This window comes from Dipodomys ordii, unplaced genomic scaffold (genome assembly GCF_000151885.1).
Source record: "Dipodomys ordii isolate 6190 unplaced genomic scaffold, Dord_2.0 Scaffold19, whole genome shotgun sequence".
Taxonomy (NCBI): Eukaryota; Metazoa; Chordata; class Mammalia; order Rodentia; family Heteromyidae; genus Dipodomys; species Dipodomys ordii.
The window spans coordinates 9,488,590-9,516,130 of NW_012267235.1; the positions used below are offsets into that span (position 1 = coordinate 9,488,590).

General features: G+C 38.8%; 1 protein-coding gene across 2 annotated transcripts in view; it reads left to right on the forward strand.

Moving 5' to 3' along the window:
- The window catches only part of LOC105983199 (protoheme IX farnesyltransferase, mitochondrial), a 122,779-nt gene that overhangs the window by 8,492 nt on the left and 86,746 nt on the right, over positions 1 to 27,541 (forward strand). For both annotated transcript variants that reach the window (XM_013013032.1, XM_013013033.1), the window contains one exon: positions 20,325 to 20,449. In XM_013013032.1, the coding sequence (XP_012868486.1) occupies positions 20,325 to 20,449 (125 nt within the window). The remainder of the gene's footprint in view (positions 1 to 20,324; positions 20,450 to 27,541) is intronic.

Genomic DNA, 27,541 nt, shown 5'->3' on the forward strand with positions numbered 1-27,541 from the left:
TTAGTTACATCCAAAACAAATTTTATTTACTGGCCTCCAGAGAATAATTTGAAATGGTAGACTTTCAGTACTTTTGTTCTCCTCGCTTTAATTATGATTCCAGTTTTCTGAATACTATTTACACAGAATTGTAAGTAGTATCACACTGTAAGTGTTGTACTAAAATTAATCTCACTTTCATTTGTAATTAAAATTGGTTGTTTATCTTGCATATTTTCTTGTTTTTTTATACCCGTTGTACTGTTACTTGTTCACCTTGTTTTGTTTTGTGCTGGTCCTGGGGCTTGAACTCAAGATCTAGGTGCTATCCCTGAGCTTTTTCTGCTCAAGGCTAATACTCACCCACTTGAGCCACAGCTCCACTTCTGGATTTTGGTGGTTAATTGGAGGTAAGAATCTCATGGGCTTTTCTGCTCCAGCTGGTTTCAAACTGTGAATCTCAGATCTCAGCCTCTTGAGTAAATAGGTTTACAGGCATGAGCCACCCTCATCTGGCTATCTGCTGTACTATCAAAATGCAGTACTTGTATTCTAGAGCAAGTAGAATTCAACTACTGAGCTTGGTGTGACAATGATGGCCACTGAGACTTGAGGCTCATTTCTTGTTTTATCCCCTTGTCACTGAAAAGAGATTTGAAACTAAGGGTTTTTTTTTTTAAATTCTTTTTGATAATTCCAGCATGCCATATCAAATTTTATTGCAGACAGCTGGGTAGTAGGCCATAATTATGTCATTTGTATGTGATCACCACTTTGAGTCAAGCAAAGCATTATCATGATGTCATCTCATGGCTAGACTTTGACATAGCTTGGTCTGTGCATTTGCAAAGTATATCTAGGTCATTCTGTAAAAGGCTTGCTTTTCTTCTTGGATGACAGTAAAGAGGCAGAATGAAATGAATGAATGATCAAATTGAACTAGGTACTTTTTGTTAAGGGAAAGTGGTAAATAATATTACTGGGTCAAATGAGGAAATGAGTCTAGGAGGCTTTTGAGAAAAGAAGGAATAGTTTTGTTCATTTGTCTTTTAAGTGGGTTGAGCCCAGAGATCCATCGTGCACTGGCAGCAGGGGTGAAGCGATGAAGTTTGCTGAAGATGGTGATGGCTCTTAGTAAGGCCTGCATAGTGTAATGAAATAATGGTCCTGATTCTATGTTATATTCTTAGAAACATCTTCATACTAGATGGTGGGGAAGTACAAACACATCCCATTTTTTAAAAGTTACTCTTTCTGTCATTTGCATAAGTAGTCTGAGTACCAGGATGTTTCCATGTTAAGAATGGACATATATAAGATATTGTCCAAGAAATGAGCCCTATCATTCTGTAGGCATAGAAATAGACCTTGCCATCAGAAAGATCTTTGGGTGTGCCATCATTTAACACATCTAGTCTGCAGATTAGCTGTCCTTTTACCTAGCCTGTCAGTAGTGCCAGCATTCTTTACTCCCATCTGGTGAGAAACCTCTTTGCCCTCATTCTCCCTTTTATTGCTAATCAAACATCAGAGTTAACCTTGAGAAGCTTTGTAATGCTGTAAGATTGGCCTTCTCATCTCCATGTCTGTAACTGCTATCCTGGTTTTGGTCCAAAATAAACAAGGGCCACTGTTTTTTGCAACATCTCTACTGTTTCTCCTGTCTTCCCATGATTTCCCCCCCCCCCCCACACACACACCATAGTTCATACTGCTCAGAGCTGCCAGATTGACTTCCACAAAATATAGTTTCTGGTTGTTTTTCCTGTCCTGCACAAGAGTACTGTTTCTGCATATTGTTTCCTGCTTCTGTTCTAGCTGGTTCTAAAAGAATACTAGAACCTTAACTGATCAAATTCTTCCCTAGAATCATGCCTTTCTTCTTTTCCCTGGCCTGCCACCTCAGTGGAGGCCAGTACTTCTGCCCACTGTACTTGTTTCCCTGCCTTTATGGGAGACTTAACTGCCCATTTCACAGTCACGCTGGTCCTCATAGGATCGCTCAACTACACCTGCTTTTGGGCTTAAATCTTGAGTTCAGGTTCCTGGCTGTGACACCCATTAGCCACTAAGACTTTAGGCAGTTCCTTAATCTTGTTGAGATAATTTCCACCTCTGTAAAGTAAGAAAACTAATAAATCATTTAAGACTTAAATAAAGCACCCCACAGCATAGCTGACTTGGGAGACACTAAAAACTTTCCAAATAATCTGCAGATAAATACATAATTGTCTGTTCTGCATATATATATATATATATATATATATATAATTTTTTCTTCCTGTGTGGGTTGTAGAGGTGAATGAGTATTTACCAGGCAGGCAGGGAAGATGAGGATGAGGAGGGGAGCAGTGAGCATGGGAAGAAGCCTTTGCAGAGGCAGAGAAGCGTGATTGGTCCTGACATGTGCACAGAGCTGAGACTGAGAGTAGCACAGTTTGACTTGAGCACGTAGGAAACTTCCTTGAAGAGTTGGCAGGGATTGTGAATGTCATGATGAAGAGTTGGGCTGTTATAACTCAGTAAGGGAAAGTCCTGGAATACCCCTGAAGGCATATGATCGCTATGTTTTGTCAAATGCCTTAATTATTGTTAAATTTGTATGGGCTTATTATAAAAAATTATTCAAATGCTAAGAAGCATATATCTTAAACTGGGAAAAATAACTCAAAAATTTGCTGATGGATATTAATTGTATAAAGTAATGGGTTTCTTTTTTTTTGGCAGTACTAAGATTTGAACTCTGGACTTGCCCTTGTTAGGCAGGCTGTCTACCACTTGAACCATGCCCCAGACCCCCCCCCCCCCTCCTTATTTTTCCATTATGTTTCTGGCCAGGACTGACCATGGACTATAAGCTTCCTGTATCTGTGCCTTCCTCTCATCTAGGATCACAGGTGTGTGCTATCATGCTGGCTTACTTTTTAAGATGTAGTCTCACTGTCTTTTTTTGCCTGGACTAACTTTGAACCTTTCCAATCTCCATCCCCTCAGTAACTGGGATTGTAGGTACTACCATGCCAGGCTAAATAATGGGTTTCGTTATTAATTTTCATGCATTTCACTCTGTTATCCCCATCCTTCTTTCCTACTGGTTCAAGTTCTTTCCAAATAGTTCTTCTACTTCCATGACTTTTGCTTTTAAAATCTGGATTTCACATATGAGAGAAAACATGACATTTCTCCTTTTGACTATGGCTTATTAACATGATGATCTCTTGTTCTGTCCATAGGACATCTTGTTCTGGCATAGAAAATCATTTCATTCTTTTAGGGCCAAATAGTATTCTATTGTTCATGTAGCCTATATTTTCATCATTCATTCACTGATGGGTGACTAGGCTGACTCCACAGCATGCATGGCTGTTGCGAATAGGGCCACGATAAACTGACATAGACTGATTTAGACTACTTTGGATATATGCCCAATATGCCAGGTCATAGGGCAGTTATATTTAGTTACTATTTTCATAAAAATACCCTTTCTGTATAACTTCTGCTTAAAATGTAGGCTTTTTTATGTATATATGCAGATATAGATATTACTTTCTTTAACAGAAATAGGATCATGGTAGTGTATTCTCTGTGTGTGTGAGTATGTGTGTATACACGTGTGCACACGTGCATTCATCTATATATGTTCCTACAACTTGTCATTTTCCTATTACCCTGTAGTTTTCACTGACAATATTAAGTCACTGGATACAGGTAAATATTTATCTGTCTTGGAAAGCAGTCATGTAATAATTTTTATGCAGGTAAGTCTTTGTATACTTACATGAATTTGTAGAATGAAGGTTTAGAATTGAAAATGTTGTAATTTTTGATAAGTCAACCAGTTTGTTCCTAAAGAGTAACCCAGCATAATTTATACCCCATCTAATAGTATCAATGAAAACTGTTTACAAAATGGGTGTTTACTGGGTTCCTGCCTGTGCATTCCACTGATTTTGCCAATTTGATTGCTGAAAATGATTTTGTGTCAGTTCTCATTGTTTATCTTTTGGTAGGATTTAGCATCTTTTTTATTGTAGAAGTACTGTACAGAGGGGTTACAGTTACATGACTAAGGTAATGAGTATATTTCCTATGGAGCATTGTTACCCCCTCCTTTGTTTTTCCCCTACTACCCCTTCCCTCCCCACTTCCCCAACTCCTCCCTCCCCATCCCCCCAAGTTGTAAAGTTCGTTTTCAACATAGTATATTGTACATCTCAATGTTATAGTGGGTCAGCCTGTATCCTTATTTCAGCATTTTGTTATTTCCCTCCCTCCCCAAATTAGAAAAATGTATATACAAGATGCAGGGTTAGCATCTTTTTTTAAAAAGCGTTTGATTTATTGAATTTTTCTTATGTTATTTACTTTATATCCTTAGTTGTTACTTAATGATTTTTAATAATCACAGAATATGTTTAAAACATCCAACAACTTGCCTGACACATGGTAAGTAAAGAAAGCTTAGTTTCAAGTAATTATAGAAAATAAAGAAAATTCTCTTTTCACCCATCATCTTCCTAACAGATATTTTTTCCATGTTTTCTTTTTCCTTTGTAACATTTTGTTGCTTTGCTTTAGCCTACTAAAATCTAGCTTTCTTTTATTCTTTTCCATGCAAAGAAAAGTTTCACTGTCTAATGGTGATAAAAGACTTCATTCAAATTTTTTCATGAGATTTTAAAATCTGCCTTCAGTCTCTCAGATTTTGGAATCAGCTGGAATGTGTTTCAATACAAGCAGAGGTACTGCTTAAGAAAACTGCTGTGGGAAGTGGTGCTGTAGCTCAAGTGGTAGAGCGCTCGCCTTGAGCTGAAGAGCTGAGGGACAGCGCCCAGGCCCAGAGTTCAAGTCCCACGGCCAATAAACCACCAGAAAACCAGAAGTGGCACAGTAGCTCAAGTGGTAGAGCTGAAGAGCTGAGGGACAGCGCCCAGGCCCAGAGTTCAAGCCCCGCCGACAAAAAAAAAAAAAAAAAAACTATGAAGAAAACTGCTGTGGCTGGGCACTGGTGGCTCACGCCTGTAATCGTAGCCACTCAGGAGGCTGAGATCTGAGGGTCGTGGTTCGAAACCAGCCCGGGCAGGAAAGTCCATGAGACTCTTATCTTCAATAAACCATTAGAAAACCGGAAGTGGTGCTGTAGCTCAAGTGGTAGAGCGCTCGCCTTGAGCTGAAGAGCTGAGGGACAGCGCCCAGGCCCAGAGTTCAAGTCCCACGGCCGACAAAAAAAAAAAAAAAAAAACTATGAAGAAAACTGCTGTGGCTGGGCACTGGTGGCTCACGCCTGTAATCGTAGCCACTCAGGAGGCTGAGATCTGAGGGTCGTGGTTCGAAACCAGCCCGGGCAGGAAAGTCCATGAGACTCTTATCTTCAATAAACCATTAGAAAACCTGAAGTGATACTGTGGCTCAGGTGGTAGAGTGCTCACCTTGAGATGAAGAGCACAGGGACAGTGCTCAAGCCCAGAGTTCAAGCCCCATGACCGACCAAAAAGGGGGAAAAAAAAAAAGAAAGAAAGAAAACTGCTGTGGCATAAAATTGTGTACTACTGTTGAGCAAGGGACACCTGGGTTTTGCAAATAAAGTTTTATTGGAAACTAACACTCCTACTTGTTAAATGCTGGTATCATGTTCTAGTGATATAATTGAGTGATTATTATGAAAACTTTATGGCCTGGGAAGCCTGAACTATCTTTCCTTGTATAGAAGTTTAGAATGATGGTAGACAAATATGCTGGCTGGCTGTGTAATCACTTGAGGCTTCCTGAGACTGGTGAAAGAAAGACGGGGAGGGGGGAGGGGAGAGAGAGAGAGAGAGAAATAGAAAAAGAGAGATTAAGAGGGGGAGAGAGAGAGAGAGAGCGCACCTTGTACAAGTGCAGTAAAGTGCTGAGAAGTCACATGAAGTTGCAAAGAGTTCCGATACTTTCAAGTGAAGAAGTTCTTTTTCTCCATAGTTATTATCCTAAACCTCCTATCTAGCTCCCTGGGAAAGCATTGTGCCAAAATCCTTGCACTCAGATCATGGCTCTTGTTAGCTGTGACCCTGAGCAAGTTCTGTATTTTCTCAGGTCCTCAGTTAATCCATCTATAAACTAGGCATAATAATAATGACACACTATATGAGGTTGTTTTTAGTTAATATTGGCAATTTACATGCCTACTACATGTTAAGAGCTGTACATAAAGTTTCTTGAAAAATAAATATGGTACTTGGTTCCCCTATTTGTGTGTCATGTGTGTCTGTGTGTGTGTGCACGTGTGTGCACACGCGTGCATGCACGCTCGTGTGCCAGTGTGTCAGTGTGTGTGCCAGTGCCAGTAATAGTGTTTGAACTCATGACCTGAGCATTGTCCTTAGCTTTTTCTGCTCAGAGATAGTACTCTGTCCCTTGAATCACAGCTGTTTTCTGGCTTTTTGTTGACTTATTGAAGATAAGAGTCTCATGGACTTTCCTGTCCTGGCAGGTTTTGAACCTCAATTCCAGATCTCAGCCTCCTGAGTAGCTGTGATCAATCCCCCCGTAGGCATTTGAGTTTGGTGTTCCTGCTCTAGTGGAAGCTTCCGGATGCTGGTATGGATAACTGGGTGAATGACAGTGTTGAGAAAAATGGAAAGTGAGTTGTCACTTGTATATCCACTGCAAAGGTGGAATAACACGAGTCAGTGTATGGAGCTAGCAAAGCAGAGGGTCAGGGTCAAGACTTTGGGGTATACTTCTTTTAAGTCTTGGGTAATGTCTTTAATGGAACCTGCAAAGAAATAAATGGCCAGAAGGAAAACCTATAAACAGTTCCCTTGCAGAAGCCAAAAGAGTAGAGCCAATTATAAAGCAATTAATTGATTCACTCTGTCAAATGCTAGAGACCTGCTAGGAATCCTGGCTAGAAAGAGTTAGTGGGATTTATTTTGGCAGTTAGGAAGTCAGAGTTGCCTGGTTGCTAAATCAGGAAATAATGATCAGTGTATTCTCTTCTTAGAATCTTACATGAGCTGTTTTAAATAATTCATTTCATTTTTAGAAGTTTTTTCTCATGTATAAACATTAGGAGCAGACTGATTTAAGATCCATCCTTCTTTCTTTTATCCGGGCTATTGTTATATTCCTTTTCTTTTTATGTGGCCTATATTATTGTATATCTGAATTGGCATTCCAGATGTAAGGTCTAATATTTAAAACACAGTGTCTAAAATCTTAAACATTTATTAAATTAATCATTTAATATGACATACTGTGTGTACAATCATCTCAGATGTCATCCTGAGAAGGAACCCTCATGGCATGCTTAATACAACGGCAGTCTGTGGCAAGTGTCCCCAGGGATTCAAGTCCTCTCCAGGCCTGGGACAGGACTCAGAGGTCTGCATAGTTGACAATCACACCAGATTCTGATGCAGGTGGTCTTGGACACACTTTGAATAGCTGAAAGAGGCAGAACAAGGCAGTCAGAACTAGCCTCAGACCTGGTGGTCTGGCTGGATGTGGAGAGAACTGAGAGCTGAGCAGTGGTAGGACCATGGTGGCCAGAAAGGCAGCTGGTGGGAATCTGGACCACACAGGAGAGCCATGCAAAAGGAAAGGTGCACCAAGGAAAAACAGCAACCGCAGCCTTACCTATAGCCAAGCACAGAAAAGTCCCAAGGAAGTAAATAACCCCTCATGTGATTTTATTTATGCATGTCCTAGGTTTCTGGATGAACTAATTAAATTAAAGTCATTTCCTTCTGCTTATTCCATTTAAAGAAGCGGCACCCTTTGAGTGACTCTTACCCTCTGATCCGACCTTTGACCTCCCTCTCTATTCATTTATTACTTGAATTCATACATATTGGAGTCAGCAGGATTTTTTTTTTGAAGAAAACCCCTGGTATCTGTTGATTGGTTTCTTTTGCATTTTTAACATCTTCTGTAATTCATATATAGGTGATAATGGCCAGGCAGACCTATCTGGAAGTAAATGATCACTTTTACAGAACTAGTGTTTCCTTGCTGTCCTTTATAGCTGTGATATGCCAGGGGTAATTAACTGTGGAATAAGTAGGGGGCCTTGTAGCGATTATATTTATATTTCTCCTGTAGGATAGCACTGTAGCCATAGCCTTGGGGGTCTGGCCAGGATATGGCCCCCGTGTGCGAATGTCATTTAAAGATTGTTTTTTTGTGAAGGGAAATAAGACTGAGCTTATAAAGAAGGATTAATGTGTCTCCCTTGAGTTCCTCTTGCCAATGGAGATATTTACAATATGTTTTTGGAGTTTGTTGCATAGACCACACTAGGGTGAGGAAATTTTATTTGGATTAGGATCATAAGAGATTTTAGTGACTCAACTGAGTTTATATTTAATATAAGTCAGTAAAAAGCAGGGGTTTTTTTTCCCCTGAATAACATCTGTGCTGAAAAGTTACAGCATATTTCCCAAGACCAGAATAGTAAAATAGGTTGTTGATTGGAGCCAATAGATTATGCTGCTGATAGGGCCGACATAAAAATATTAATCTATCAATGTATAGATTTTTTTTCTCTCCTAGAGTCTAGAATGCTGCTTTTACTAAAATGAAAGAAAGAGAAAAGAAAAGCAGGAACTGAGGGTGTGAATTGACTTTAGATTGTTTCTATAATTTTAAAAAGTTGACTTACTGTAATCTTTGGTATTAGCTATCTGTCAAGCTGTCTATCATGTTTATATAAGAATACTAATTGGAAAATCATGATAATCAGTTCAAGTTTAATTTATACTTTGAAAAAATTTAGTAATAATACATTTAATAAGTCTTATTATAGCTTTATTTATTGTAAAATTTGTCGGAAGATAGCTACTTTCACACACAAAAAGCACATTGCAACAATAGAGGAGAGAGGGGAAAAAAAGCTAAATTGAGAATGGACTCAGCTACCTGCAAGTTGAACTTTGAAAAACAGTGACTTAACATGTAAAATGTTTGTTTTTCTTTTCTTTTTTTTTTTGAGCTTCTTTTTTAAAAAATTTATTCTATTGTTAAGATGCTGTACAGAGGGTTTACAGTTACATAAGTAAGGTAATGAGTACATTTTTTGTAGAGCACTGTTACCCCTTCAGGGAAGGAATAGTAGGAGAAAAAATAATTTTGGGGGGGGGGTCCAGTCGTGAGGCCTGAATTCTGGGCCTGGGCGCTGTCCCTCAGCTCAAGGCTAGTGTTCTACCACTTGAGTCACAGCGCCACTTCTGGCTTTTTTCTTTTTGTTTATGTGGAATCGAACCCAGGGCCTCAGGCATGCAAGGCAAGTGCTCTACCACTGAGCCACCTTCCCAGCCCAAAAGTTTGTTTTTCTTAAGCACCAAGGATTCTGACATTGGAACATTAGAGCTAGTGCTTCAGGATGTCACCAAGGTACCTGGTACTTTTTTTTTTTTTTCTGTTTCCTATTAGCTTGTGGCATTTGACCATCTCAAGGTCAAACAGGGTGGCTTCCATATCCCTGTCATCAGTTATGTTCTAGATAGAAGGAAAGGGACAAGTAGAGAAGAAAGCTTTTGATAGGAACTTCTATGTCTCATTGGCCAGATGTGTACAATATGGCTGCCTCCAGCTGTTGCAAAATATGGGATAATGCTTACATCCATCTTGACTTTGTTTTTTGGATGGTACTAGAGATTTGAGCCAGGGACTAGCATGTGCTCTACCACTTGAGCTACACCCCAACCCGCTCTTTTGGGATTTGTTTTTGTTTGTATTTGTTTGGTTTTGGGATTATGTCTCACTAATTTTGCCTAGACTGACCTTAAACTCTTTGTCCTCCTGCCTCTTTCTCTCAAGTGCTGAGATTCATTTCAAAAGCTCAGACATCTAAAATCCAATATAGACAATGCTAACAATAGTCTATTTCTTTGTGTCCTAATTGTCCCCACTCGGCTGGCTGATTATGCAGTGTATCTTCTTCTTGGAAGGAGGGAAAGCTGCTTACCTCTTCCCTGCCTAGCTTTCCCAAAAGTAAATAAAATACCACTCTTGAGTCTGGTCTTTTGAGTACCACCGCACACATGCCCTTCAAACATAGTCTGTTCAAGTGGAGACTGATTAGCTACTTGACTTTCACTTTTCCAGCAGTGGGTCTGTATCTCTGCTGCTAGGTGGCAGTTTTCCCTTTTCCTCTTGATCAAATGCACATCTTCAGAGTGCATTTGCCTTGAGAAATACTAGTCGATGGTAGAACTCACCTAAGCCTGGTGACAGCCTTGACCAATGTTCAACATGTCAACTTTACTTTCTATTACTCTTTTTTTTAAAAACCTCGGTGCCTCCCACTTGCTAGACAGGAGATCTACTACTTGATCCATGCCCTCGATCTTTGTTAAAGCTCTAGTTATTTTCCGGGTAGAGTCTCATGTTTTTGCCTAGGGCTGACCTCAGACTTGGACTTACTCCCTGCTGATCCTCTTATTGTTGTGTGGACACCATAGAGTGCTGTTCCAGACAAACTAAAGTGAAAGTCCTGTCACTGGGTCATAGAATCTTGCCAGACCACCCCTGGGTATGTGATCCACTGCTCATGGAAATATGGTTAGGAGCCTAATAGAAGTTAATAGGTAGGAATAACTGAAAACTATCTAAAACAAGTGACATTATAGGCCATTTGTTGTCTTTTGTAGTTTTTGTCTGCTTTTTACAGTATATCTTTCCCTTGTGTTCACTGTCCTGAAGTTGTAATCTGCCTCTTCTCCTTTTCTCTTAAAGTTCATCAAATTAGTGAAAACTGAAGTCCTTGAAGCTCAGAGGGCTCCTTAGATTCTTTGCTTTGCATTCTTCTCAATTATGTAGTCTCTGGCTAACAATTTTTTTCCATATATCTAATGTTCGTTCGAACATGAAATCCTGTTAGGCTTGGCAAAGGACAATTGATTTCCAGGTTTACCTAAAGGGACAGCTACATCTGTCAAGGAATTCTTTCATTCCTTAGTCATCTTAAAAAAAAATTCTAGAAGGTTCTTGCTCTCAGCAGCTGTTACAAAACTTTCCTTACTAGGAATAAATGCAAACTCAGTGAAGAGGAGGATACAGTATAGGAGAGCGCCTGCCTAGCCCTGCATGCTCAAGGCCCTTCATCTTTAGTTCTAAAATATGAACTAATTAATGAATGAAAATAAGAGAAATACATACACTAAAGAAAGTAATGAAATGTTAATACGTACATGTATTTAGGTCCGTTGAGTTGGTCCATTTCACTAAACTTTTATGTGTTTTGTGTGAGGCATAAACTACTATCAAAATCAGGATAATGCTTAAAATAAAGAATTAAGGTTAATTCTTTGATATTTTAGATGCTTTTCCTGAAATACTTGCTCTGTGGACCGTCAGACGAACTGCATTAGTTCATTAAGAACTGCACAATTAGCAAGTCCTTCTTGCCAAACTCATTTCAGGAGACATGCTTTTACTTCCCCTGGAAAGTTTCATCCGTTTGAGTTTAAGAGGCATTAATTTTATAGAAAAGGTTTTTACTTTATTGAAAGGTTGTAAATTTCCATTGTATCTCAAAGAAAGGAATGTTATAAAAAGCATTGGTTATTGAAGCATTAGTTATAGGAAAAGTATATTGGGGAAAAATAGACTAAAATAGCACTACAAAACAGAAAGGGTCTTAGGTTCAAGGAAAGTAATTGAAAGAACCATCAGAGCATCTCACATAGTGTTGCATAATGAGCTTAATATAAACAGCGTTTATGTATTTATTGGAACTTCATTGGCCTTTTTCTGAATGTTGACTGTAAATGCATACCAAATGCCTCCTGGTGAATTGCTTTGATAACTGCTCTTAACTGTTTCATTTTGGCATCAGAGTTGCTCAGTAAATTTGAAGTTATGAGGTTTAATTTGATTCTGGGACTTTCAGATCAGCCGTGATCATTAAGTACATAGGGAAACAAAACAAAACAGGAAGCCCTCCTTACAAGTTCTGCAGCTGTGTTACTTTAAATCTCTCTATTTAAAAAGTGTTACTTTAAGTCTCTATAATAAAGTGTTATCTTCTTCGCAGAAGTGGTTATAGTTTATAGTTTGTTACTCCTGGCTGATATCCTTTAATGTGGCTGAGAGAAAAACAATGCCATCTCTCATCAATTGACTTTTCATCTGAATTTAATGATAAGCACAAGTATTACCACTTCCTTTGATACATATGTTGGCATTAGAAGGTTCACAGAATGCTGCCAGCCTGTGAAGCCTAAAGAACTCACTTAAATGAAAAATTCAACTATTTGAAGCTTAATGTGTTAATAGAAAATGAAGGCACAGATGGATCTCATAAGAATAGGCATTTAGTTAAAAATGCACTCCTAGCCAGGCACCCAGCAGGTGGTTCACACTTGTAATCTTTGCTACTCTGGAGGCTGAGATCAGAGGATTAGGGTTCAAAGCCAGCCCAGGAAGAAAAGTCTGTGAGACTTATCTCCAATGAACTACTCAGAGAAGGCTGGAAGTGGCATTTGTGTCTTGAGTGGTACAGTGCTAGCCTTGAGCACAAAGAGACTCACATTCTTTTTATTTTTTTTTTATTATTTTAGTTGTACAAAGAAGTTCCCATTCTACAAAACAGTATATGAATGCAAGGTGTCTGACAACATTGAGACTCACATTCTTATTCACAAATCAGAACAGAGTAATTCCTGCCCCTGAATTAAGTTATTATCACTTTTTGTAATCCCATTTCTTGGACACACATGTGGAAATTAAGTAACTGCCTGCTTTTACTCAGCTTTCTAGAGAGCCTTAAATCTGTGAATTTGGATTAGTATTGCAGGCTCTCTGCTACTGAGAAGATAAGATGTCATACATGGATCACAAAGATAATTTGGAATTTGTAGAGAATCTCAAAGTCTCTTTTAGCCAATGGTTTTAGTGTTGTTTTTTTTTTTATCAGATCTTCTGTCAGAACTGTTCATTAACCAAACTGATTTACTAAAGTTTTGTTTTTCACTTAATTCTTTGCTAGAAAATAGTGGTAGTAATGTAGATGCCCAATTTTTTTAATATAATCCTAACTGCTACTTTTTTTTTAAATTACTGATCTTTGGAAGAAAATGAAGTGCATCCATTATGCTAATGTTCAAAGATCAATAATTCTCAAAGTGTAGTGAGCCTTAAAAAAAAAAATCTGGATAAAATTGTTTCTCTAAGAAAGCTTCTCCTGTATTGAAAGAGGCAAAACCTGAGCAGTTTGTTATTGTGAGCCTGATACAAAATGCTGGGTAGTTTGTATAGCAGGTTCTGCAAAGCCTTGGTTATGGATGACAAATCACATTCCCTCTCTTGCAAAATTGACAGTATATACAGGGCTTCTGCCCTTCTACCTCTATCCCAACAAGGCCTCCCTCTTCTCTAATTTTTTAAAATGCTCCAAGAGCCTTTGATGTAAGAAACATTGTGACTTTTGGCAAGGATTCAGTGTTAACCTCTTGCCTGGTTTATATAGGTGATATATTAAAGGTGTGTATGTGGGGGGTGTCTTTTTAGTAGAACTTCTTCTGAAAATAAACCTTTGGAGCACTGACTAAAGATTATAATAATATTCAGAGAAGCAAAGAGCCAAATACTATCCTGCACAAGTCTCTTGATAGAAGCTGCATTATTTACCACTGATTTGCAGGTGAGTGTTCTGCCACTTGAGCCACAGCACCACTTCGGGTTTTCTAGTGGTTTATTGGAGATAAGAGTCTCACAGACTTTCCTGCCTTGGCTGGCTTTGAACAGGGGTCTTTAGATCTCAGCCTCCCTCCTGAGTAGCTAGGATTACAGGTGTAAGCAATCAGTGCCTGGCTTTGAAATTTAAATAAATGTAACACCAATTTCATATTGTAAAGTGATTGGCAAATACAAGTTTTGTTTCTATCGTGATCATTTAGACTATCTTTCTTAAAGGATTGCTCCCTGACCACTTCCACATGTGGAGTTTGTTTTGGGGTATGTTGTTTCTCTAAATCACCTTAGGTGATAAATATTTTGACATCTAAATTTAGTACAAGTTTACTGGCCAGAGAAATATTTCATAGAATTCTACATTCTAATAATCACCAAAAGCATCACTTAGTAAGCTCTAGTTATTTACCAGCACTGTGCTAAGGGGTTTTGTTAACAGCCCCAAATCCTTGTGCTTCTAGAAAGCACAGGTATGGCCAGAGTCAAAGTCAAGGATGGCGGCTGGTTATGGGGGACTGTAAGGATAGTAGTATTTACATAGTTGACGACTTGTGTCAACCAAGAAAGTTAAGTCATAGACTTAAACTGTATCCATAGGTAGAAGATATCGTAAGGAAAGGAATTTTGAACTGTTAGAGCTCTTCTGTAGAAGAGGTTGCCCATGGAGCACTTACTTCCTGTTGCTAGATTCAGAGGTAGCTTTCACTAATATACTGGGGAAGAGTTTCCCCTATCAGTAGAGGAATTAGATAGTTGGCCATAATTCTCTATTCCCTTTTCATATCTTAATGTTCTTTGAGTGGGGGAATGATCTTTGTCTCCTTTACTGTAACTGCTTGTATTTGCTTATGAAGCCCTGTCTTACCTTCTTCAGAAATCCTTGATGGAGACTAGTTATGCTGTTGCCATTCTACATGGGCCCTCATTGTTCCCCCCCTACCACCTGCAGTGCCTGTAAGTGGATCCCTGGTGACCCTTTCCTATACTGCTGATAGACAGACCCATTTTCTATGTACCATCCTTGTTGCAGTACATACAACAAAAGATTATTATGTCACCATTCTTCTAAGTCAGAAGCACAGGCCTGGCATCCCAACATTCTCTGCTCAGGACTGAACTCAGGGCCTTGGTCAGGACTGTCATTTTGTCTGGAGCTCAGGGTCCAGACAAGAATGTGTTTGAGATTGGTTTTTTGATATATTTGTTTTCATCATTGAGTTTTAACTTTTTTGTTTAAATTTTTTGTTATAATCATTGGGGTTTTTTTGTTTAGTTATTGTGACTTTTTTAAAACTCATAACCTATGTAGGAACTTCTCCCTGGAAGAGACAGACAAGTAAGAACCTATTTGTTGCATTCTGTTCATGATGGGCCCTGGAATAAGAAAACCCTTGTCAGTTAGGTGGGTAGGTTAGAAGAGATTAACTGGAAACTAATAAGGTTGCTGTTGTCATGTGCTTGGGCATCCTAGTCAGGGCTGCCTTTAATGAAAGCTGCTGCTGAGTCTTCTGTGGGGAATCTTGGCTTCTTTGGCTGATCATCCACCTAGGAGTGGGATGGTTCAAGTTCTATGAAGTAAGAATAGTACTTTTCTTGGGCTCCCACAGTCACCCTGGGCCTGCAGTCCATGCCTCTCAGTATGTATTGGATGGGTCATGCTTCACCAGTAGCATTGATTTTATGTTTATTTGTGAAGGGACAGAGTATGAGATTACCAAATAAAATATAATTTCAAGAGTTATTAATGAAAGAATATATTACATTCACTTTTAATGAGATCTTGGTGTTGCAAAATGATTCCATGTAATGAATCCCAGGAAATCAATGAAAAGTTTAATTACAGTCGTGGCAGTGTTGTATGGGAATATTGCTTTGGTCAATTCTACTTGTACAATTTATCACTCCTCTCTGCCTTTCTCTTTTAAATTAATTACTGAGATGAAATAAGCAAATACATTCTTTGTTAGCTTTTGAGCCTGTTAGAAAGGGTCAGAATTAAGATTTTGTTCACGAGAATAGTAGTTACTATCATTTAATATGTATTTTCATTTAAAGTTTGTCCATTTTAAAACTAGACAGCATTTTCAGTTTGTAAATTTAGCTATTGTTCCTTTCTCTAAAAACTATGTCCATTTTCCTTTGTCAGTTTTTTCACCCACTACTATTCTCAACTTATCAGGAAGACCCCTGAGTCCAAATCTTTCTGTGTCATTTACCACCCAGATAAAAAGAATCAAATATTTTTTCCTCTGATTATCCTCTTCCTCTCTTGTAACTATGAACTCTTTTCTATTTGAAAGCAAGCAAATGTAGAACATTGTTACTTTTGATACTTAAATGCTTATGCCACTTTCTTGTCCCCAGTGATGGTAATTCAGTTTTTGTGTGTTTTTGTTTTGACAGTCTCCTTATGTAGCCCAGGTAGGTTTCTTTCATACTTCCTGCTTCCCAAGTGCAGGGAAGACCTGCACATTTGAAGTTGTAGACCCACACATCATGCCAGCCTCGGCAGCTGACTTTTAAAACATTATTTATTTATAAAGCACACTACAAAAAGTTGACCAGGATATTTAGAGATACCCAAAGCAGCCCTTTTAGGGTTTCCAGATTTTAATAGTTATGTGTTGAGAAAGTAGTAGTAGATTGCTTTTGACTTGTACAGTTGTTTATGAGTAGTCTGTTCTTGGTTTCAGGTTTAAGGTTTTAATCAATAATCATCTTGCCTGATTTACTCTGTGAATAAAAAGGAATTGTCTCTCTTCAAAAGGCCATACCCTTCAATCTGTCTTCCTGCAGATTCTCCCATCCATATACCATTAACCTCTCTTCCTGCCTGGTAGGAAGGATTCTGTTCCTCCTGAAGATCAGGCTTGGTGTTAAGATTTTTCTCTCCAGTCATGCTTTCTCACTGTCTGGAGAGCTCCCAGTTTATGACTCTTGTTCTGTGCCATTGGCCTGGTCATGAGGCTTTGCCATTGACAATGTGATAACATAAAGAAAGAAAATGCCTCCTCATGAAGGGTGCTAGTTGCTAATTCTAAAGGGAGGGAGCTCTATTTTGTTCTAAAAATGGTGCCTTTCCCTCTGTGTCATTGAAGGTGTATAGGTAAAGCCAAATGGACTGTACATGAGAGATTGTTTTCCTTCCCTATTGACATATGGGTAAAATGTCCCAGAAACCCTGGCATAAACTTGACACCTTTTTTTTGGTCCAGTCGTGGGGCCTGAACTGTGGGCGTGGGTGCTGTCCCTCAGCTCTTCAACTCAAGGCTAGTGCTCTACCACTTAAGCCACAGCACCTCTCTTGGCTTTTTTTTTTTTTCTGCTTATGTGGTGCTGAGGAATTGAACCCAGGGCCTTATGCATGCAAGGCAAGTGCTCTACCACTAAGCCGCTTTCCCAGCCCTTGGTACTTTCTTTTGGAGCATGTATAGTTCATCACAGAATTGGAGTTCAAATTTTCAGTGTTTCCTTGGAACCAGGCATGGTAGTATATACATCTTACCCAATTTCTCAGAGGCTAAGGCATGAGGATCAAGAATTTGAGACCAGCCTGGGCTGCCTACCCAGACCCCATCTTATTTGAAAACAAAAAGAATCAGTGTTTCCTTCTACATAAGTGTTTTACTATTGTTGCCCCTCTCCTTGTGGTTAGCAGATGTCGGTGAGCTTGTGTGCAGTTGTGTTTGTAGTGTCTAGTCCAGGCAGGCATCCCTGCCCAGGCAGAGAGGGGTTAAGAGGGGACAGTGCATGCATTTGACCAAGAAGCTCCCCCCCCCTTAGTCATCTTATGTTTCCCCTGGGACTTTTTTTTTTCCCCCCAATTAGTGACAGGTGGCAGAAAGTTAAATTGCTATGGATATCAAAAAGGTTGGTTGGTTGTGCCAATATGGTGTTAAATGATGGGAAATGATAGGACTGTTGGCTTGAAGAATATATTCCCCAAATGAAAAGACATGTTTTATCTTAGCCAAGTAGTATTTAGCCAAATAGAATGTAAACTCAGTGTTGTCAGATCTTCAGATTGCAAGTGGAGAAGGAAAACAAAACACCAATTTCTGTGTGAGTCAAATAAAGTAGTTTACAGCAGGCAGGTAGGCTTGCAGAGAGACATGTTTCAGTGGAAGTGAATACTTTGGTTCTGGCCAGGATTTCACTGTCTTTGGCTATTTCACAGTCTATTAACTGATACTTTATATTTCTCTATGTGTGAGTATGAAAGATAATAATCTCATTACATCCTTATAGATGGAAAGATTTTTCACAAATACAGAGTTGTCATTTGTACCTGTGTATTTTTTCTGTCTGATATCTTCATTTATGAGGGTTCACTTCCTTCACAGTACTAATGATTCCCTTCAATAAAAATTGATTAGGAATCTTGGTATATAAAATCTGGTTCTTTAAACTTAAATGTTTAAGACATGTATATATAATTTTATACCCCTTTTTTGCTTGCTTAACATATTTTTTATTTATGTACTTTGTTACAGGTAATTTTTTCAATATGTCACAATAATATAGTGATAATAATGAAAGCAATAACAATATTTCTTCTTGTAAGATGCTTATTGAAACTTTCATATTTGTTCTAAGTATTATTTATTTTAATCTTCACTACTGCTGTGATTTAAGTACTTTATTGTCCCCACTTTATTAGTGAGCAAATTAAGCCTTTTAGAATTTAATTTGTTTTCCAAATTTACACAACTTAGTCTAGATTTCTGGACACAAAGTCTGTGGTAGTAATTTTTTTAAAATCCATATCCTTAGTCCCCTGGGGCTTCTGACTAGCCCCCCCCCCACACACCCCCTTTGCCTTCCCTGGTTAATCTATTTGTCTTGTAATCATTTTTTTTCTAAACCTTCATTCCCACTCCTGAAATTTGCTCTTTTTATTTGCTGTAACCCAGGAACACATCCTCCTTTCTAGAGGCAAGTCTTTCTGTGGGAGATTTGGATGCAGACCTCTCTGGAAACCTCTTGAGTTAAAGGAAGGACCTCCTTCTCAAAATACATGTGCCTTAGAGACTTCTTGAGATTCACATGGTGCTATGGTTTGGGTCTTAAGTGCTCCCCCAAGCCCACATTGTAAAGGCTTTTCCCCGCTCAATAGAACCTTAAAGAGATGGGCCTAAAGAGAGATTTTTGGCATCATTGAGATTGTGCCCTTAAAGAGAACTATGGGACCAGGCCCTTCTTCTGTATCTCTTTTTTATGTCTCAGCCATGAGGGCAGTAGTTTCTGCTTCCGCCATTATGTGCTGGCTTCCACTAGCCTCACAGCAGTGCACCTCCTGATCATGGACTGGAGCCTCCAAAACTGCATGGAAAATCAACCTTTTCTCTTTATAAGTTTATCCTGGATATATTTTATAGTGATGAAACTGATTGATATAATAATTTCAGCACATGCACAATACAGAAATATCAAGAACTGTCTATCTACTCTAGGTATTAGGGAAGGGGCTGCCCATGAGAAACAAGTATAAAGCAAGGATGCTTCTGTGTTTCTGCTAAGATTGGATTGAAGGACATGCCGCCAGTTTACGGCCCTTTTGGGGAGCTGCCAGCTTCTCTAGCATGAACTTACTGATGGCTGTAGTACTACCTCCCTGTCCTCTTTCCTTTCTCATTTCACTTGGCCTGCTGAGCACCTGTGCAACCCCATCTTCAAGATTCTTTGTGTCTTGGAAGTGGCGCTGTAGCTCAAGTGGTAGAGCGCTCACCTTGAACTGAAGAGCTGAGGGACAGCGCCCAGGCCCAGAGCTCAAGCCCCACGACCGACCAAAAAAAAAAAAAAAAAAAGATTCTTTGTGTCTGTCATTCTTTCCTCAACCGTTGATAAAGATCTGACTTTTTCACCCACTTCTCCATGCTGCTTGTGAATGCTCTCCTCCAGCCCCACAGGGTTAGCTGTGGTCTCTAGGAGAGTTTTGTGCCTCTCCTTTGTCTTCCCATATTAGTCCCTCTCATGGATATTTACTGTCCCTATGTAGAACTTCTGTGAACCATGAAAAAGAAGCATCAGGAATTACCCCAAAGGAACAGGTTTAGTGGGTGCTGGAATCAGATGACTGTATTTCTGTGCCTTATACTTCTTTGATTCTTGTGACAATTGGATTAACATCTCCTTTTACTCTGACCCCAGAATGTTCCTCTATTATAGGCAAGCTCTTCCTAGTACCTTCCCCTGTTAGAGGTAAGCCCTCTAACAGGCCTGTGTGCAAACTGCCATAGAATTGAGACCTTGACTATTTGCTACCATTTGACACTTACTAATGCATGTCCTCCATCTCCCTGTCAAGTGGCTCAAGAGTAGGCATGAAAGTTCACATCTTCATCCTTTGTAGTGCCTACTGCCTAGCACAGTACTAACACAAATTTGGTTTTTAGTAAATGTTTTCTAGTAAATAATTGAATGACTGAATCTAGAAAGTTCATTTTATTTACTCTTTTTTTGTACAGTGGAATTAAAAATATGCACATATAATTTTACTACAGAAAAATGTAGATTTTTTTTTAAAATGAAAGAATATCAACTTACAGCTTGTGTTCTGAATGCCATTGTTTGACTTGTGTAGATAATGGCCAGCCAGTCTTCCTACACTGTTTGAGTTAACTGGGTGAGAGTCTTGCCAGTAACACTTGCCTGCTCTGTTTGTGTTGCAGCTCTGGTTGTGAGCACCACATCTGCTGGATTTGCACTGGCCCCAGTCCCTTTTCACTGGCCCTGCTTCCTGCTTACTTCTCTTGGAACCGGCCTTGCATCCTGTGCTGCCAACTCCATCAATCAGGTCTGATTCTCATCTCTCTGCTTGGTCAAGTATTATAGATTCTCTCTTGGAGGGTGGGATTGCCATGTTTTGTAAACCTTTCAAAATCATGTAGACCCATGGAGAAGCACTTTGAACCTGTAACATGTATGTCCTATGGAGGTCTGGTTTATACACCTAGTCAGTCTTTCTTGGAAAGCAAGAGGAGTGAATGCTTTCAGGTTGGTTCCAGTGAGAAGGCAATAGAATATAGGTTTCAGGTGACCTGGATCCCTGTGCTAAAAATGTGTCATAGAATTGTCATAGCTTTCTTTCCATCATGTTGTGTTTGTTTGCTTTTTTTTTCACTTATTTCAGAAACATTTTCCTGGCTCATGATTATTTTTTGCTGTTCTTTCTTGGTTTTATTTACTTGCATTTTATTTTATTTTTTGTTTTGTTTTATTTTTATTTATTTATACATACATACATACATACATACATACATAGAGAATCTTACTATGTAGCCCAGCTAGCCTTCTTGTTCTCATGACAGGCCTACATCACCATGATCATTTTTTCTTCACATTTTAAACCACTACATACAAAATAATATTTTAAGCCACTACATACAAAATAATATTTAGGGACATTTCCAATTTTAAGAAAAATCAGAAAATTAATACTTCTGTTATCTTGATGCATGAAATCAAGTTAAAAAATTAATTAGAATTTTAGTTTAATAGACCTCCACTATAGTTTTAAATATCCAAATAATTCTCTAAATTAGTTTTTCTTTTTTTACCCCCTGCCTGGTCACTGTGGTGTGCCATAGCTATGTGGTTTTTCCATAAGATACTAAGAGTGAAAAAGTCTTGGCTAAAACTGAAGGAAAATCATTTTCATCACCAGAACACCCAAGAAGAGCTGGCACAGCTTTTAAACAGGAATCCAAGCTACCAGCAGGAAAACAGCTTGGCTGAATAGATCATAGATAGCTACTCTGCAAAGTATGGGGATTGAATGTAGTAACGCTTCAAATAAGGACTTGTTATTGTTATTATTTTTAATGTCAAAGCTGTTTTATAGTACTGTCAGTACTTGCGAAGTAGAAGGAGCATCACGGTTTTGAGAGCAGCCTAGGCTATATAGAAGACCATGAAAGAAAATGAAAGAAAACAAACAAGCAAAAATTGCTTAGAGTAAGATATAAATAGTTCTACTACTACTGATATTTTTGATAAAGTACATTTGTCTGCTTAGGAGAAGTCTGTTTTATTTATGCCTGTGATGATAGGGATGGAACCCAGCTCCTGTGCATGCTAAACAAGTTCTGTACCACGAGTCACACCCCTAGCCCTTCAAATTTTTTATTATTACCTTTGCATAGTTGGAGATCAGTCTAGGTCAGGAAAGTAAGCCAGGGGCACATTCTAGTTTCTAGCCTCCTTTGTATGAGTTTAAGAGCTGCATTGTGTGTGTGTACATGCCCATCCTGGGGCTTGAGCTCAGACCCTACAACTTGAACCACATATCGACTTTGGGCTTTTGATGGTTAATTGGAGATTAGAGTCTCAAAGACTTTCCTGTCCATGTGGTACAGGTATAAAGGAGACTTCTGCCTGACGCTCTGTATAAACCATGATCCTCAGATCTCAGCCTCATGACTAGGTAGGATTACAGGTATGAGCCACCAGCCACTGGCTGCATTTATCTTTTTTTTTTTTTTTTGGTTGTGGGGCCTAAACTCTGGGCCTGGGCACTGTCCTTCGGTTTTTCGGTTAAGGCTAGTGCTCTACCACTTGAGCCACAATGCCACTTATGGCCTTTTCTGCTTATGTGGAGCTGAGGAATCGAACCCAGGGCCTCATGCATGCAAGGCAAGCACTACCCACTGAGCCACTTTCCCAGCCCCTGCATTTATCTTTTAAGATATTGGTTGCTCTCTCCTATTTAAATTGCATAAATCCAACCAAAATGTTTAAAATAATAAATGTCGAGATTAAAAAACAACTCAAAAGCATTAAATGGTGTTGAAACTTCAAAATATTATAATAAAACAAAAGTTACCTTGAGTTGGACTATGCTTGCCCTACATGCTCCTCAAAAAAAAAAAAAAAAAAAACGTTGGCTTGCGACTTTTTCATAAGGGGGGAAAAACCTTCAGTTACAGCAGAAAGTATGTAGAAAAAGTGGGATGACAAATTTCAGCAAGCCAAGGTTTCAGAAACTGAAAGGTCTGTGGGTTTAGATGACTGCCTGATTCTATCATCTGAAGGTGCCTGTTTGCTATAGGGGTTAGGTGGATGTTGAAAATTTCTTAAACGACTGAGGAAAGCCACAGAATACAGAATGCGACACTTTCTAGTACCCAGATATTGCAGACTCTGTCTCTGCTCAGCTTGGTTTTTCAGCTCTTCTCTGTACCCACATGCCCGCTCCTCCGTTCTTCGTTTGGAACACTGTGCCACGATCTTTTGTGTGTCACTCTTCCACATAGGCCTCATCAGTGTCGTGATTCCTAATCAGCCAGTGCTTCATGCAAAGAGGAGTTCTTCTTCAACTCCTACACACCATACGGAGTGATACACTTGACTTAGGCTCTCCTTTCATTGAGAAGCATCACCATGCTTTTAAAATGTCCAAAGTTCCCAGGCTGATCGAATGCCAGTGTTACTAAGGTGTTAGCATCTTACCAAATTGTATGATCTTCTTTCAGTAGTACAGTAGAAACTTCTTAGTTTAGTGTTGTTAGATCTCATATATAAAATAAAGGAACTCAAGGCCATTTTTTTTGTGGGTCTTGTTTTGTTTTGGTTCTGTTTTTGTGTGTGTCCAAACGCACCATTGCTGGGGCTTGGACTCAGGGCTATCCCTCGGCTTTTTCACTGAAGGCTAGAGCTCCACCACTTGTGACAAACCTCCACTTCTGGCTTTTTGGTGGTTAATTGGAGCTAAGACTCCTGGACTTTGCTGACCAGGCTGGCTTCTAACATGAATCCTCAGATCATAGCCTCCTAAGGAGCTAGGATTACAGGCATGAGCCATCAGTGCCCAGCTCAAGGGCATTATTTATTAACATCTTATAAAAATAGTACGAGAGGAGTGCCTTGAACTAGAGTTTGAATAGCAAACAGGTTAAAAAAAGTTTTTAACAAGAAAGAATAATTTGAGGGTTTTGTTTTGCTTTATTTCAGAAAGCTGTGTTCCCTTTAAAGCATACAACTATATGGTTGTCTTTAGAAAACTCCTTCAGCTTCTAATAGACATCAGTGGGTGAAAAATATTCCCTTCTGTCCATGTTTTGAAAAGATTCAAATAACATTTTATATGTTTTTATTTTTTATGTAGTTTATTTGAGCTGTTATTCATTTAGTACTGTTCCTTCTTTGTATCCAACTTCTGTGATCTCTCTGTGAAAGTAGAAAAAATAGAGCTTTGAAAAGCAACTCTTACATTTGTTTTAAGGAGAGAAAATAAGATTCAGGTTCTGATTTAAAAAGCAGTGACTGGTGTATAAGGAGATACGTATAAGAAACCACTAACGTTGAACTGTATAAGTAAATTACATACATGTTTTGTAATATATATACATGCTCATCCAAAACCCTCATTTGGCTTTAAAGCGGGTTTGCCTTCAAAGGATGAAAGCAGTCCATACATGTTTTCAATTTAGCAACTGAAAGATAAAATGTGACAGGAACTTTGACTGATGGAACCTTCAGGAAAAAGCGACAAACAGCATGGCAGAGTCAGGTCCAGGAGAGTGAATTAAGAACTTGAAAACCACAAAAATGATCAGAACATTAGGAGACTTATTTTCAGTATTTGACCTAGTGGATCTTGTAATAAGCCGTGAGTGGGATTGTTTTACTTAGGTTTTGCATATGCAATAAGTAAGTCCCTCCTTACCCGAGGTGTTGCCTTCCCTATTTCAGTCTGAAAGTACTAAAACACTCATAGAAAATTCCCATTAATAAGCAATTCGTCATTCTTAAGTAACTTTCGTTACATCATATTGTTGTGATTGGTGTATTAGTGTGCTAATCTCCCATTATGCCAGTACATTTCTTTGTGGATACATTTTGCTGTGTTAATCAGTTTTGATGATGATGTGATGTTCTGTTGTAGGGCTGTGCCTCTGCTTTCTCAGCCATTCTCTGGTGTTACCTTCCTGCTTCTGTACATCATGTTGTTCATACTCCCTAATTTTTCTAAAGCATACATTTCTGTCAGGGAAATTGCTGCTAGGAAGGCTAACAGCCAGAGTACATATGAAACTGGTTTAGGTTTAGAAGGTATAATCTTAACAAGATAATTAACTTCTTGTATCCATAGAGTGCTATAGAATTTACAGAGTGCATTTACGTAAATCATTCTTTAAACTTTATAACCCTCTGAGGTAGGTGGCATTACTTCCATTTGTAAGACATTCTATTTGTAAGACATTTTTTTTTGCTGCTAAATTACTTTTAATGGCAATAGATAAACATTTTCTTATGCAAATAATAATTTTTATCACAAATGAGTTAAAAATACAGATAAATAAAAATAACTACATTTTTATTTGACTTGTACCCTATACCAGGTGGTATTCTGTGTAAAAGTTTCTGCAGGGAACAGAAGTCCTGCCCAATACATGTGCTTGTTAACATTTTAGTTTATATTATTACAGATTTTTCTCCTACACAGACATACATCTTCTTTTGTGTATCAACAAATTTCTTTAAAAAACTGGCTTAGCTATAATTTCAATGCATTTTCATATAATAATTAGTCATGAACAGTCTTCCATGTATAGAATGATTGTAAGCATTATATATGGATATTCATTGATTTGTTTGATCAGTTTCTCCTCATTTGACATTGTAGAGATTTTCATTTCCTTTTTTGGCTCACATAGTCTGATTTTTTTTTTAATTACCTTTAAGTAGTTATACAAAGGAGTTGCTGCTTAACAAAGCAGATAAGCTGAAATGTTTGTAGCTGGATCTTTGCACATTTCTTTCATTATTTCACTTGATAGAAACAAAAAAACATCTGTATATGTTCATTTCAAAATATGAGTTTAAAAGATAACTATTTCAGCTATAGCTAAATGTCTTCCCAGACAGTCATTTGTTTGTTTGAAATCAACTTAAAATTCTATATTGCAGTGCATGCAAGAGTATGACCACCATTGAGAATGAGAATTAGTCTTAGCTGAGTTTATAGATCACATCAATAGTGTCCTTTTACTCACAGCTACTTTGCTTATTGAGGAGGTAGGTATGAATATGTGTGTGTGCACACGTGCGTTGGCTTCTTGGTTATTTGTTTTATCTTTACCAGTTACTTGTTTGTGATTTTACCTGTTCTCCTCTTGGGATGCTTGCCTTTGTCTTAGTGCTCTCCTTTTAAGAAGATAGGCTTAGGTCTCTGTCATGGAAGGTGTGAACATCTCTTAATTGGCTTATATTGTAGCTGCACCCATATGTGTATGCTGCCAGGTCTTCTCACTTCTAATTCAAGCTTTTCTTACCTTAGCACTAAACAGTGTAGCCTGCATGGGTCTTTGTTGTGGGGGCTGCTCTGCTCATTGCAGGGTGCTTCCCATCATCCCCAACTGCTACCAGTGGACACTAGTAACACACCCCTTCCTTGAATAGTAACATCCAAAAATGTCTTCAGCTATTTCTCATGTTCTCTGGAGACCAAATTCATACATAGTTAAGAACCACTGCTTTGGGGCTGGGAAGGTGGCTCAGTGGTAGAGCCCTTGCCTTGCATGCCTGAGGCCCTGGGTTCGATTCCTCAGTACCACATAAGCAAAAAGAAAAGAGCTGGAAGTGGCACTGTGGCTAGAGTGGTAGAGCGCTAGCCTTGACCTGAAGAGCTGAGGGACAGCACCCAGGCCCAGAGTTCAGGCCCCATGACCGGACCCCCCTCCCAAAAAAAAAAAAGACAAAAGCTGTGTGGGAAAAAAAAAAGAACCACTGCTTTAATAATTTCTCATATATATATATACATATGCATATATATATATGCATATACATATATAATTCTGAGGCCTTTCCTCAAGATCCTGGCTACGATTTCTGCTTCAGGCCACCCCCTGGTCATATTTCTTCTGGTATAGCCACCCATTGATACCTGCATGTTCGTGTCATGCTTGATGCCTGTGTTCTTAGGATATTGTTAAGAATGTCCCTTTTACTCTCAAGTGTCCCAGTTTGGACAAGAAGTTATGTAATTATTCACAACTCATGTATCCCTCAGTCTTATACTGTGAGATGTGATAAAAATATCTTTATGCTTAAAAGCTTTGTGCTTGGGTTCTGCTTTTCTGTCTGTCTGTCTGTTGTAGGGCTTGAACTTAAAGCCTAGGTGCTCTTGCTGAGCATTTTGCTCAAGTCTAGGACTCTACTACTTTGAGCCACAGCTCCATTTCTGGTTTTTAGGTGGTTAATTGGAAATAAAAGAGTCTCACTGCTTGTCCTGCCTGTGCTAGCTTGGAACCATGAGCCTCAGATCTCAGTCTTCTGAATTGATAGGATTACAGGCATGCACCACCAGCATTCTGCTTTTCTATTGATGAGTGTACATACTGAACAAATAGATTTCCCAAGTACAGCCTTTGTCATCTTGGCTTGCCTCAGAGGCACTATCTTTATAGTTATAGTCATAGTATACTGCATACCTAGTATATGTGTATATAACTTTTTTTTGCACATATACACAAAAAAACCTAAAAGAATATTTTTATATCCATTATTATTGTCAACAAATTGTTCTACACTTTTGATGGTTTTTTTTTTATGCTGAATACTGTATTCCTGGAAAATCAAAGTGTGTGTGTGTGTGTCCCCGCCAGTTCTGAGCTTGAACTCTGAACCTGGGTGTTGTCCCTATGCTTTTTTGCTTGAGGCTAGCACTCTTAACACTTGGTCCACTTCCAACTTTCTTGGTAATTAATTAGAAATAAGAATCCTATGGAGGGCTGAGAAGGTGGCGCAGTGGTAGAGCGCTCGCCTTGCATGCATGAGGCCCTGGATTCGATTCCTCAGCACCACATAAGCAAAAAGAAAAAAGCCGGAAGTGGATCTGTGACTCAAGTGGTAGAGCGCTAGCCTTGAGCTGAAGAGCTGAGGGACA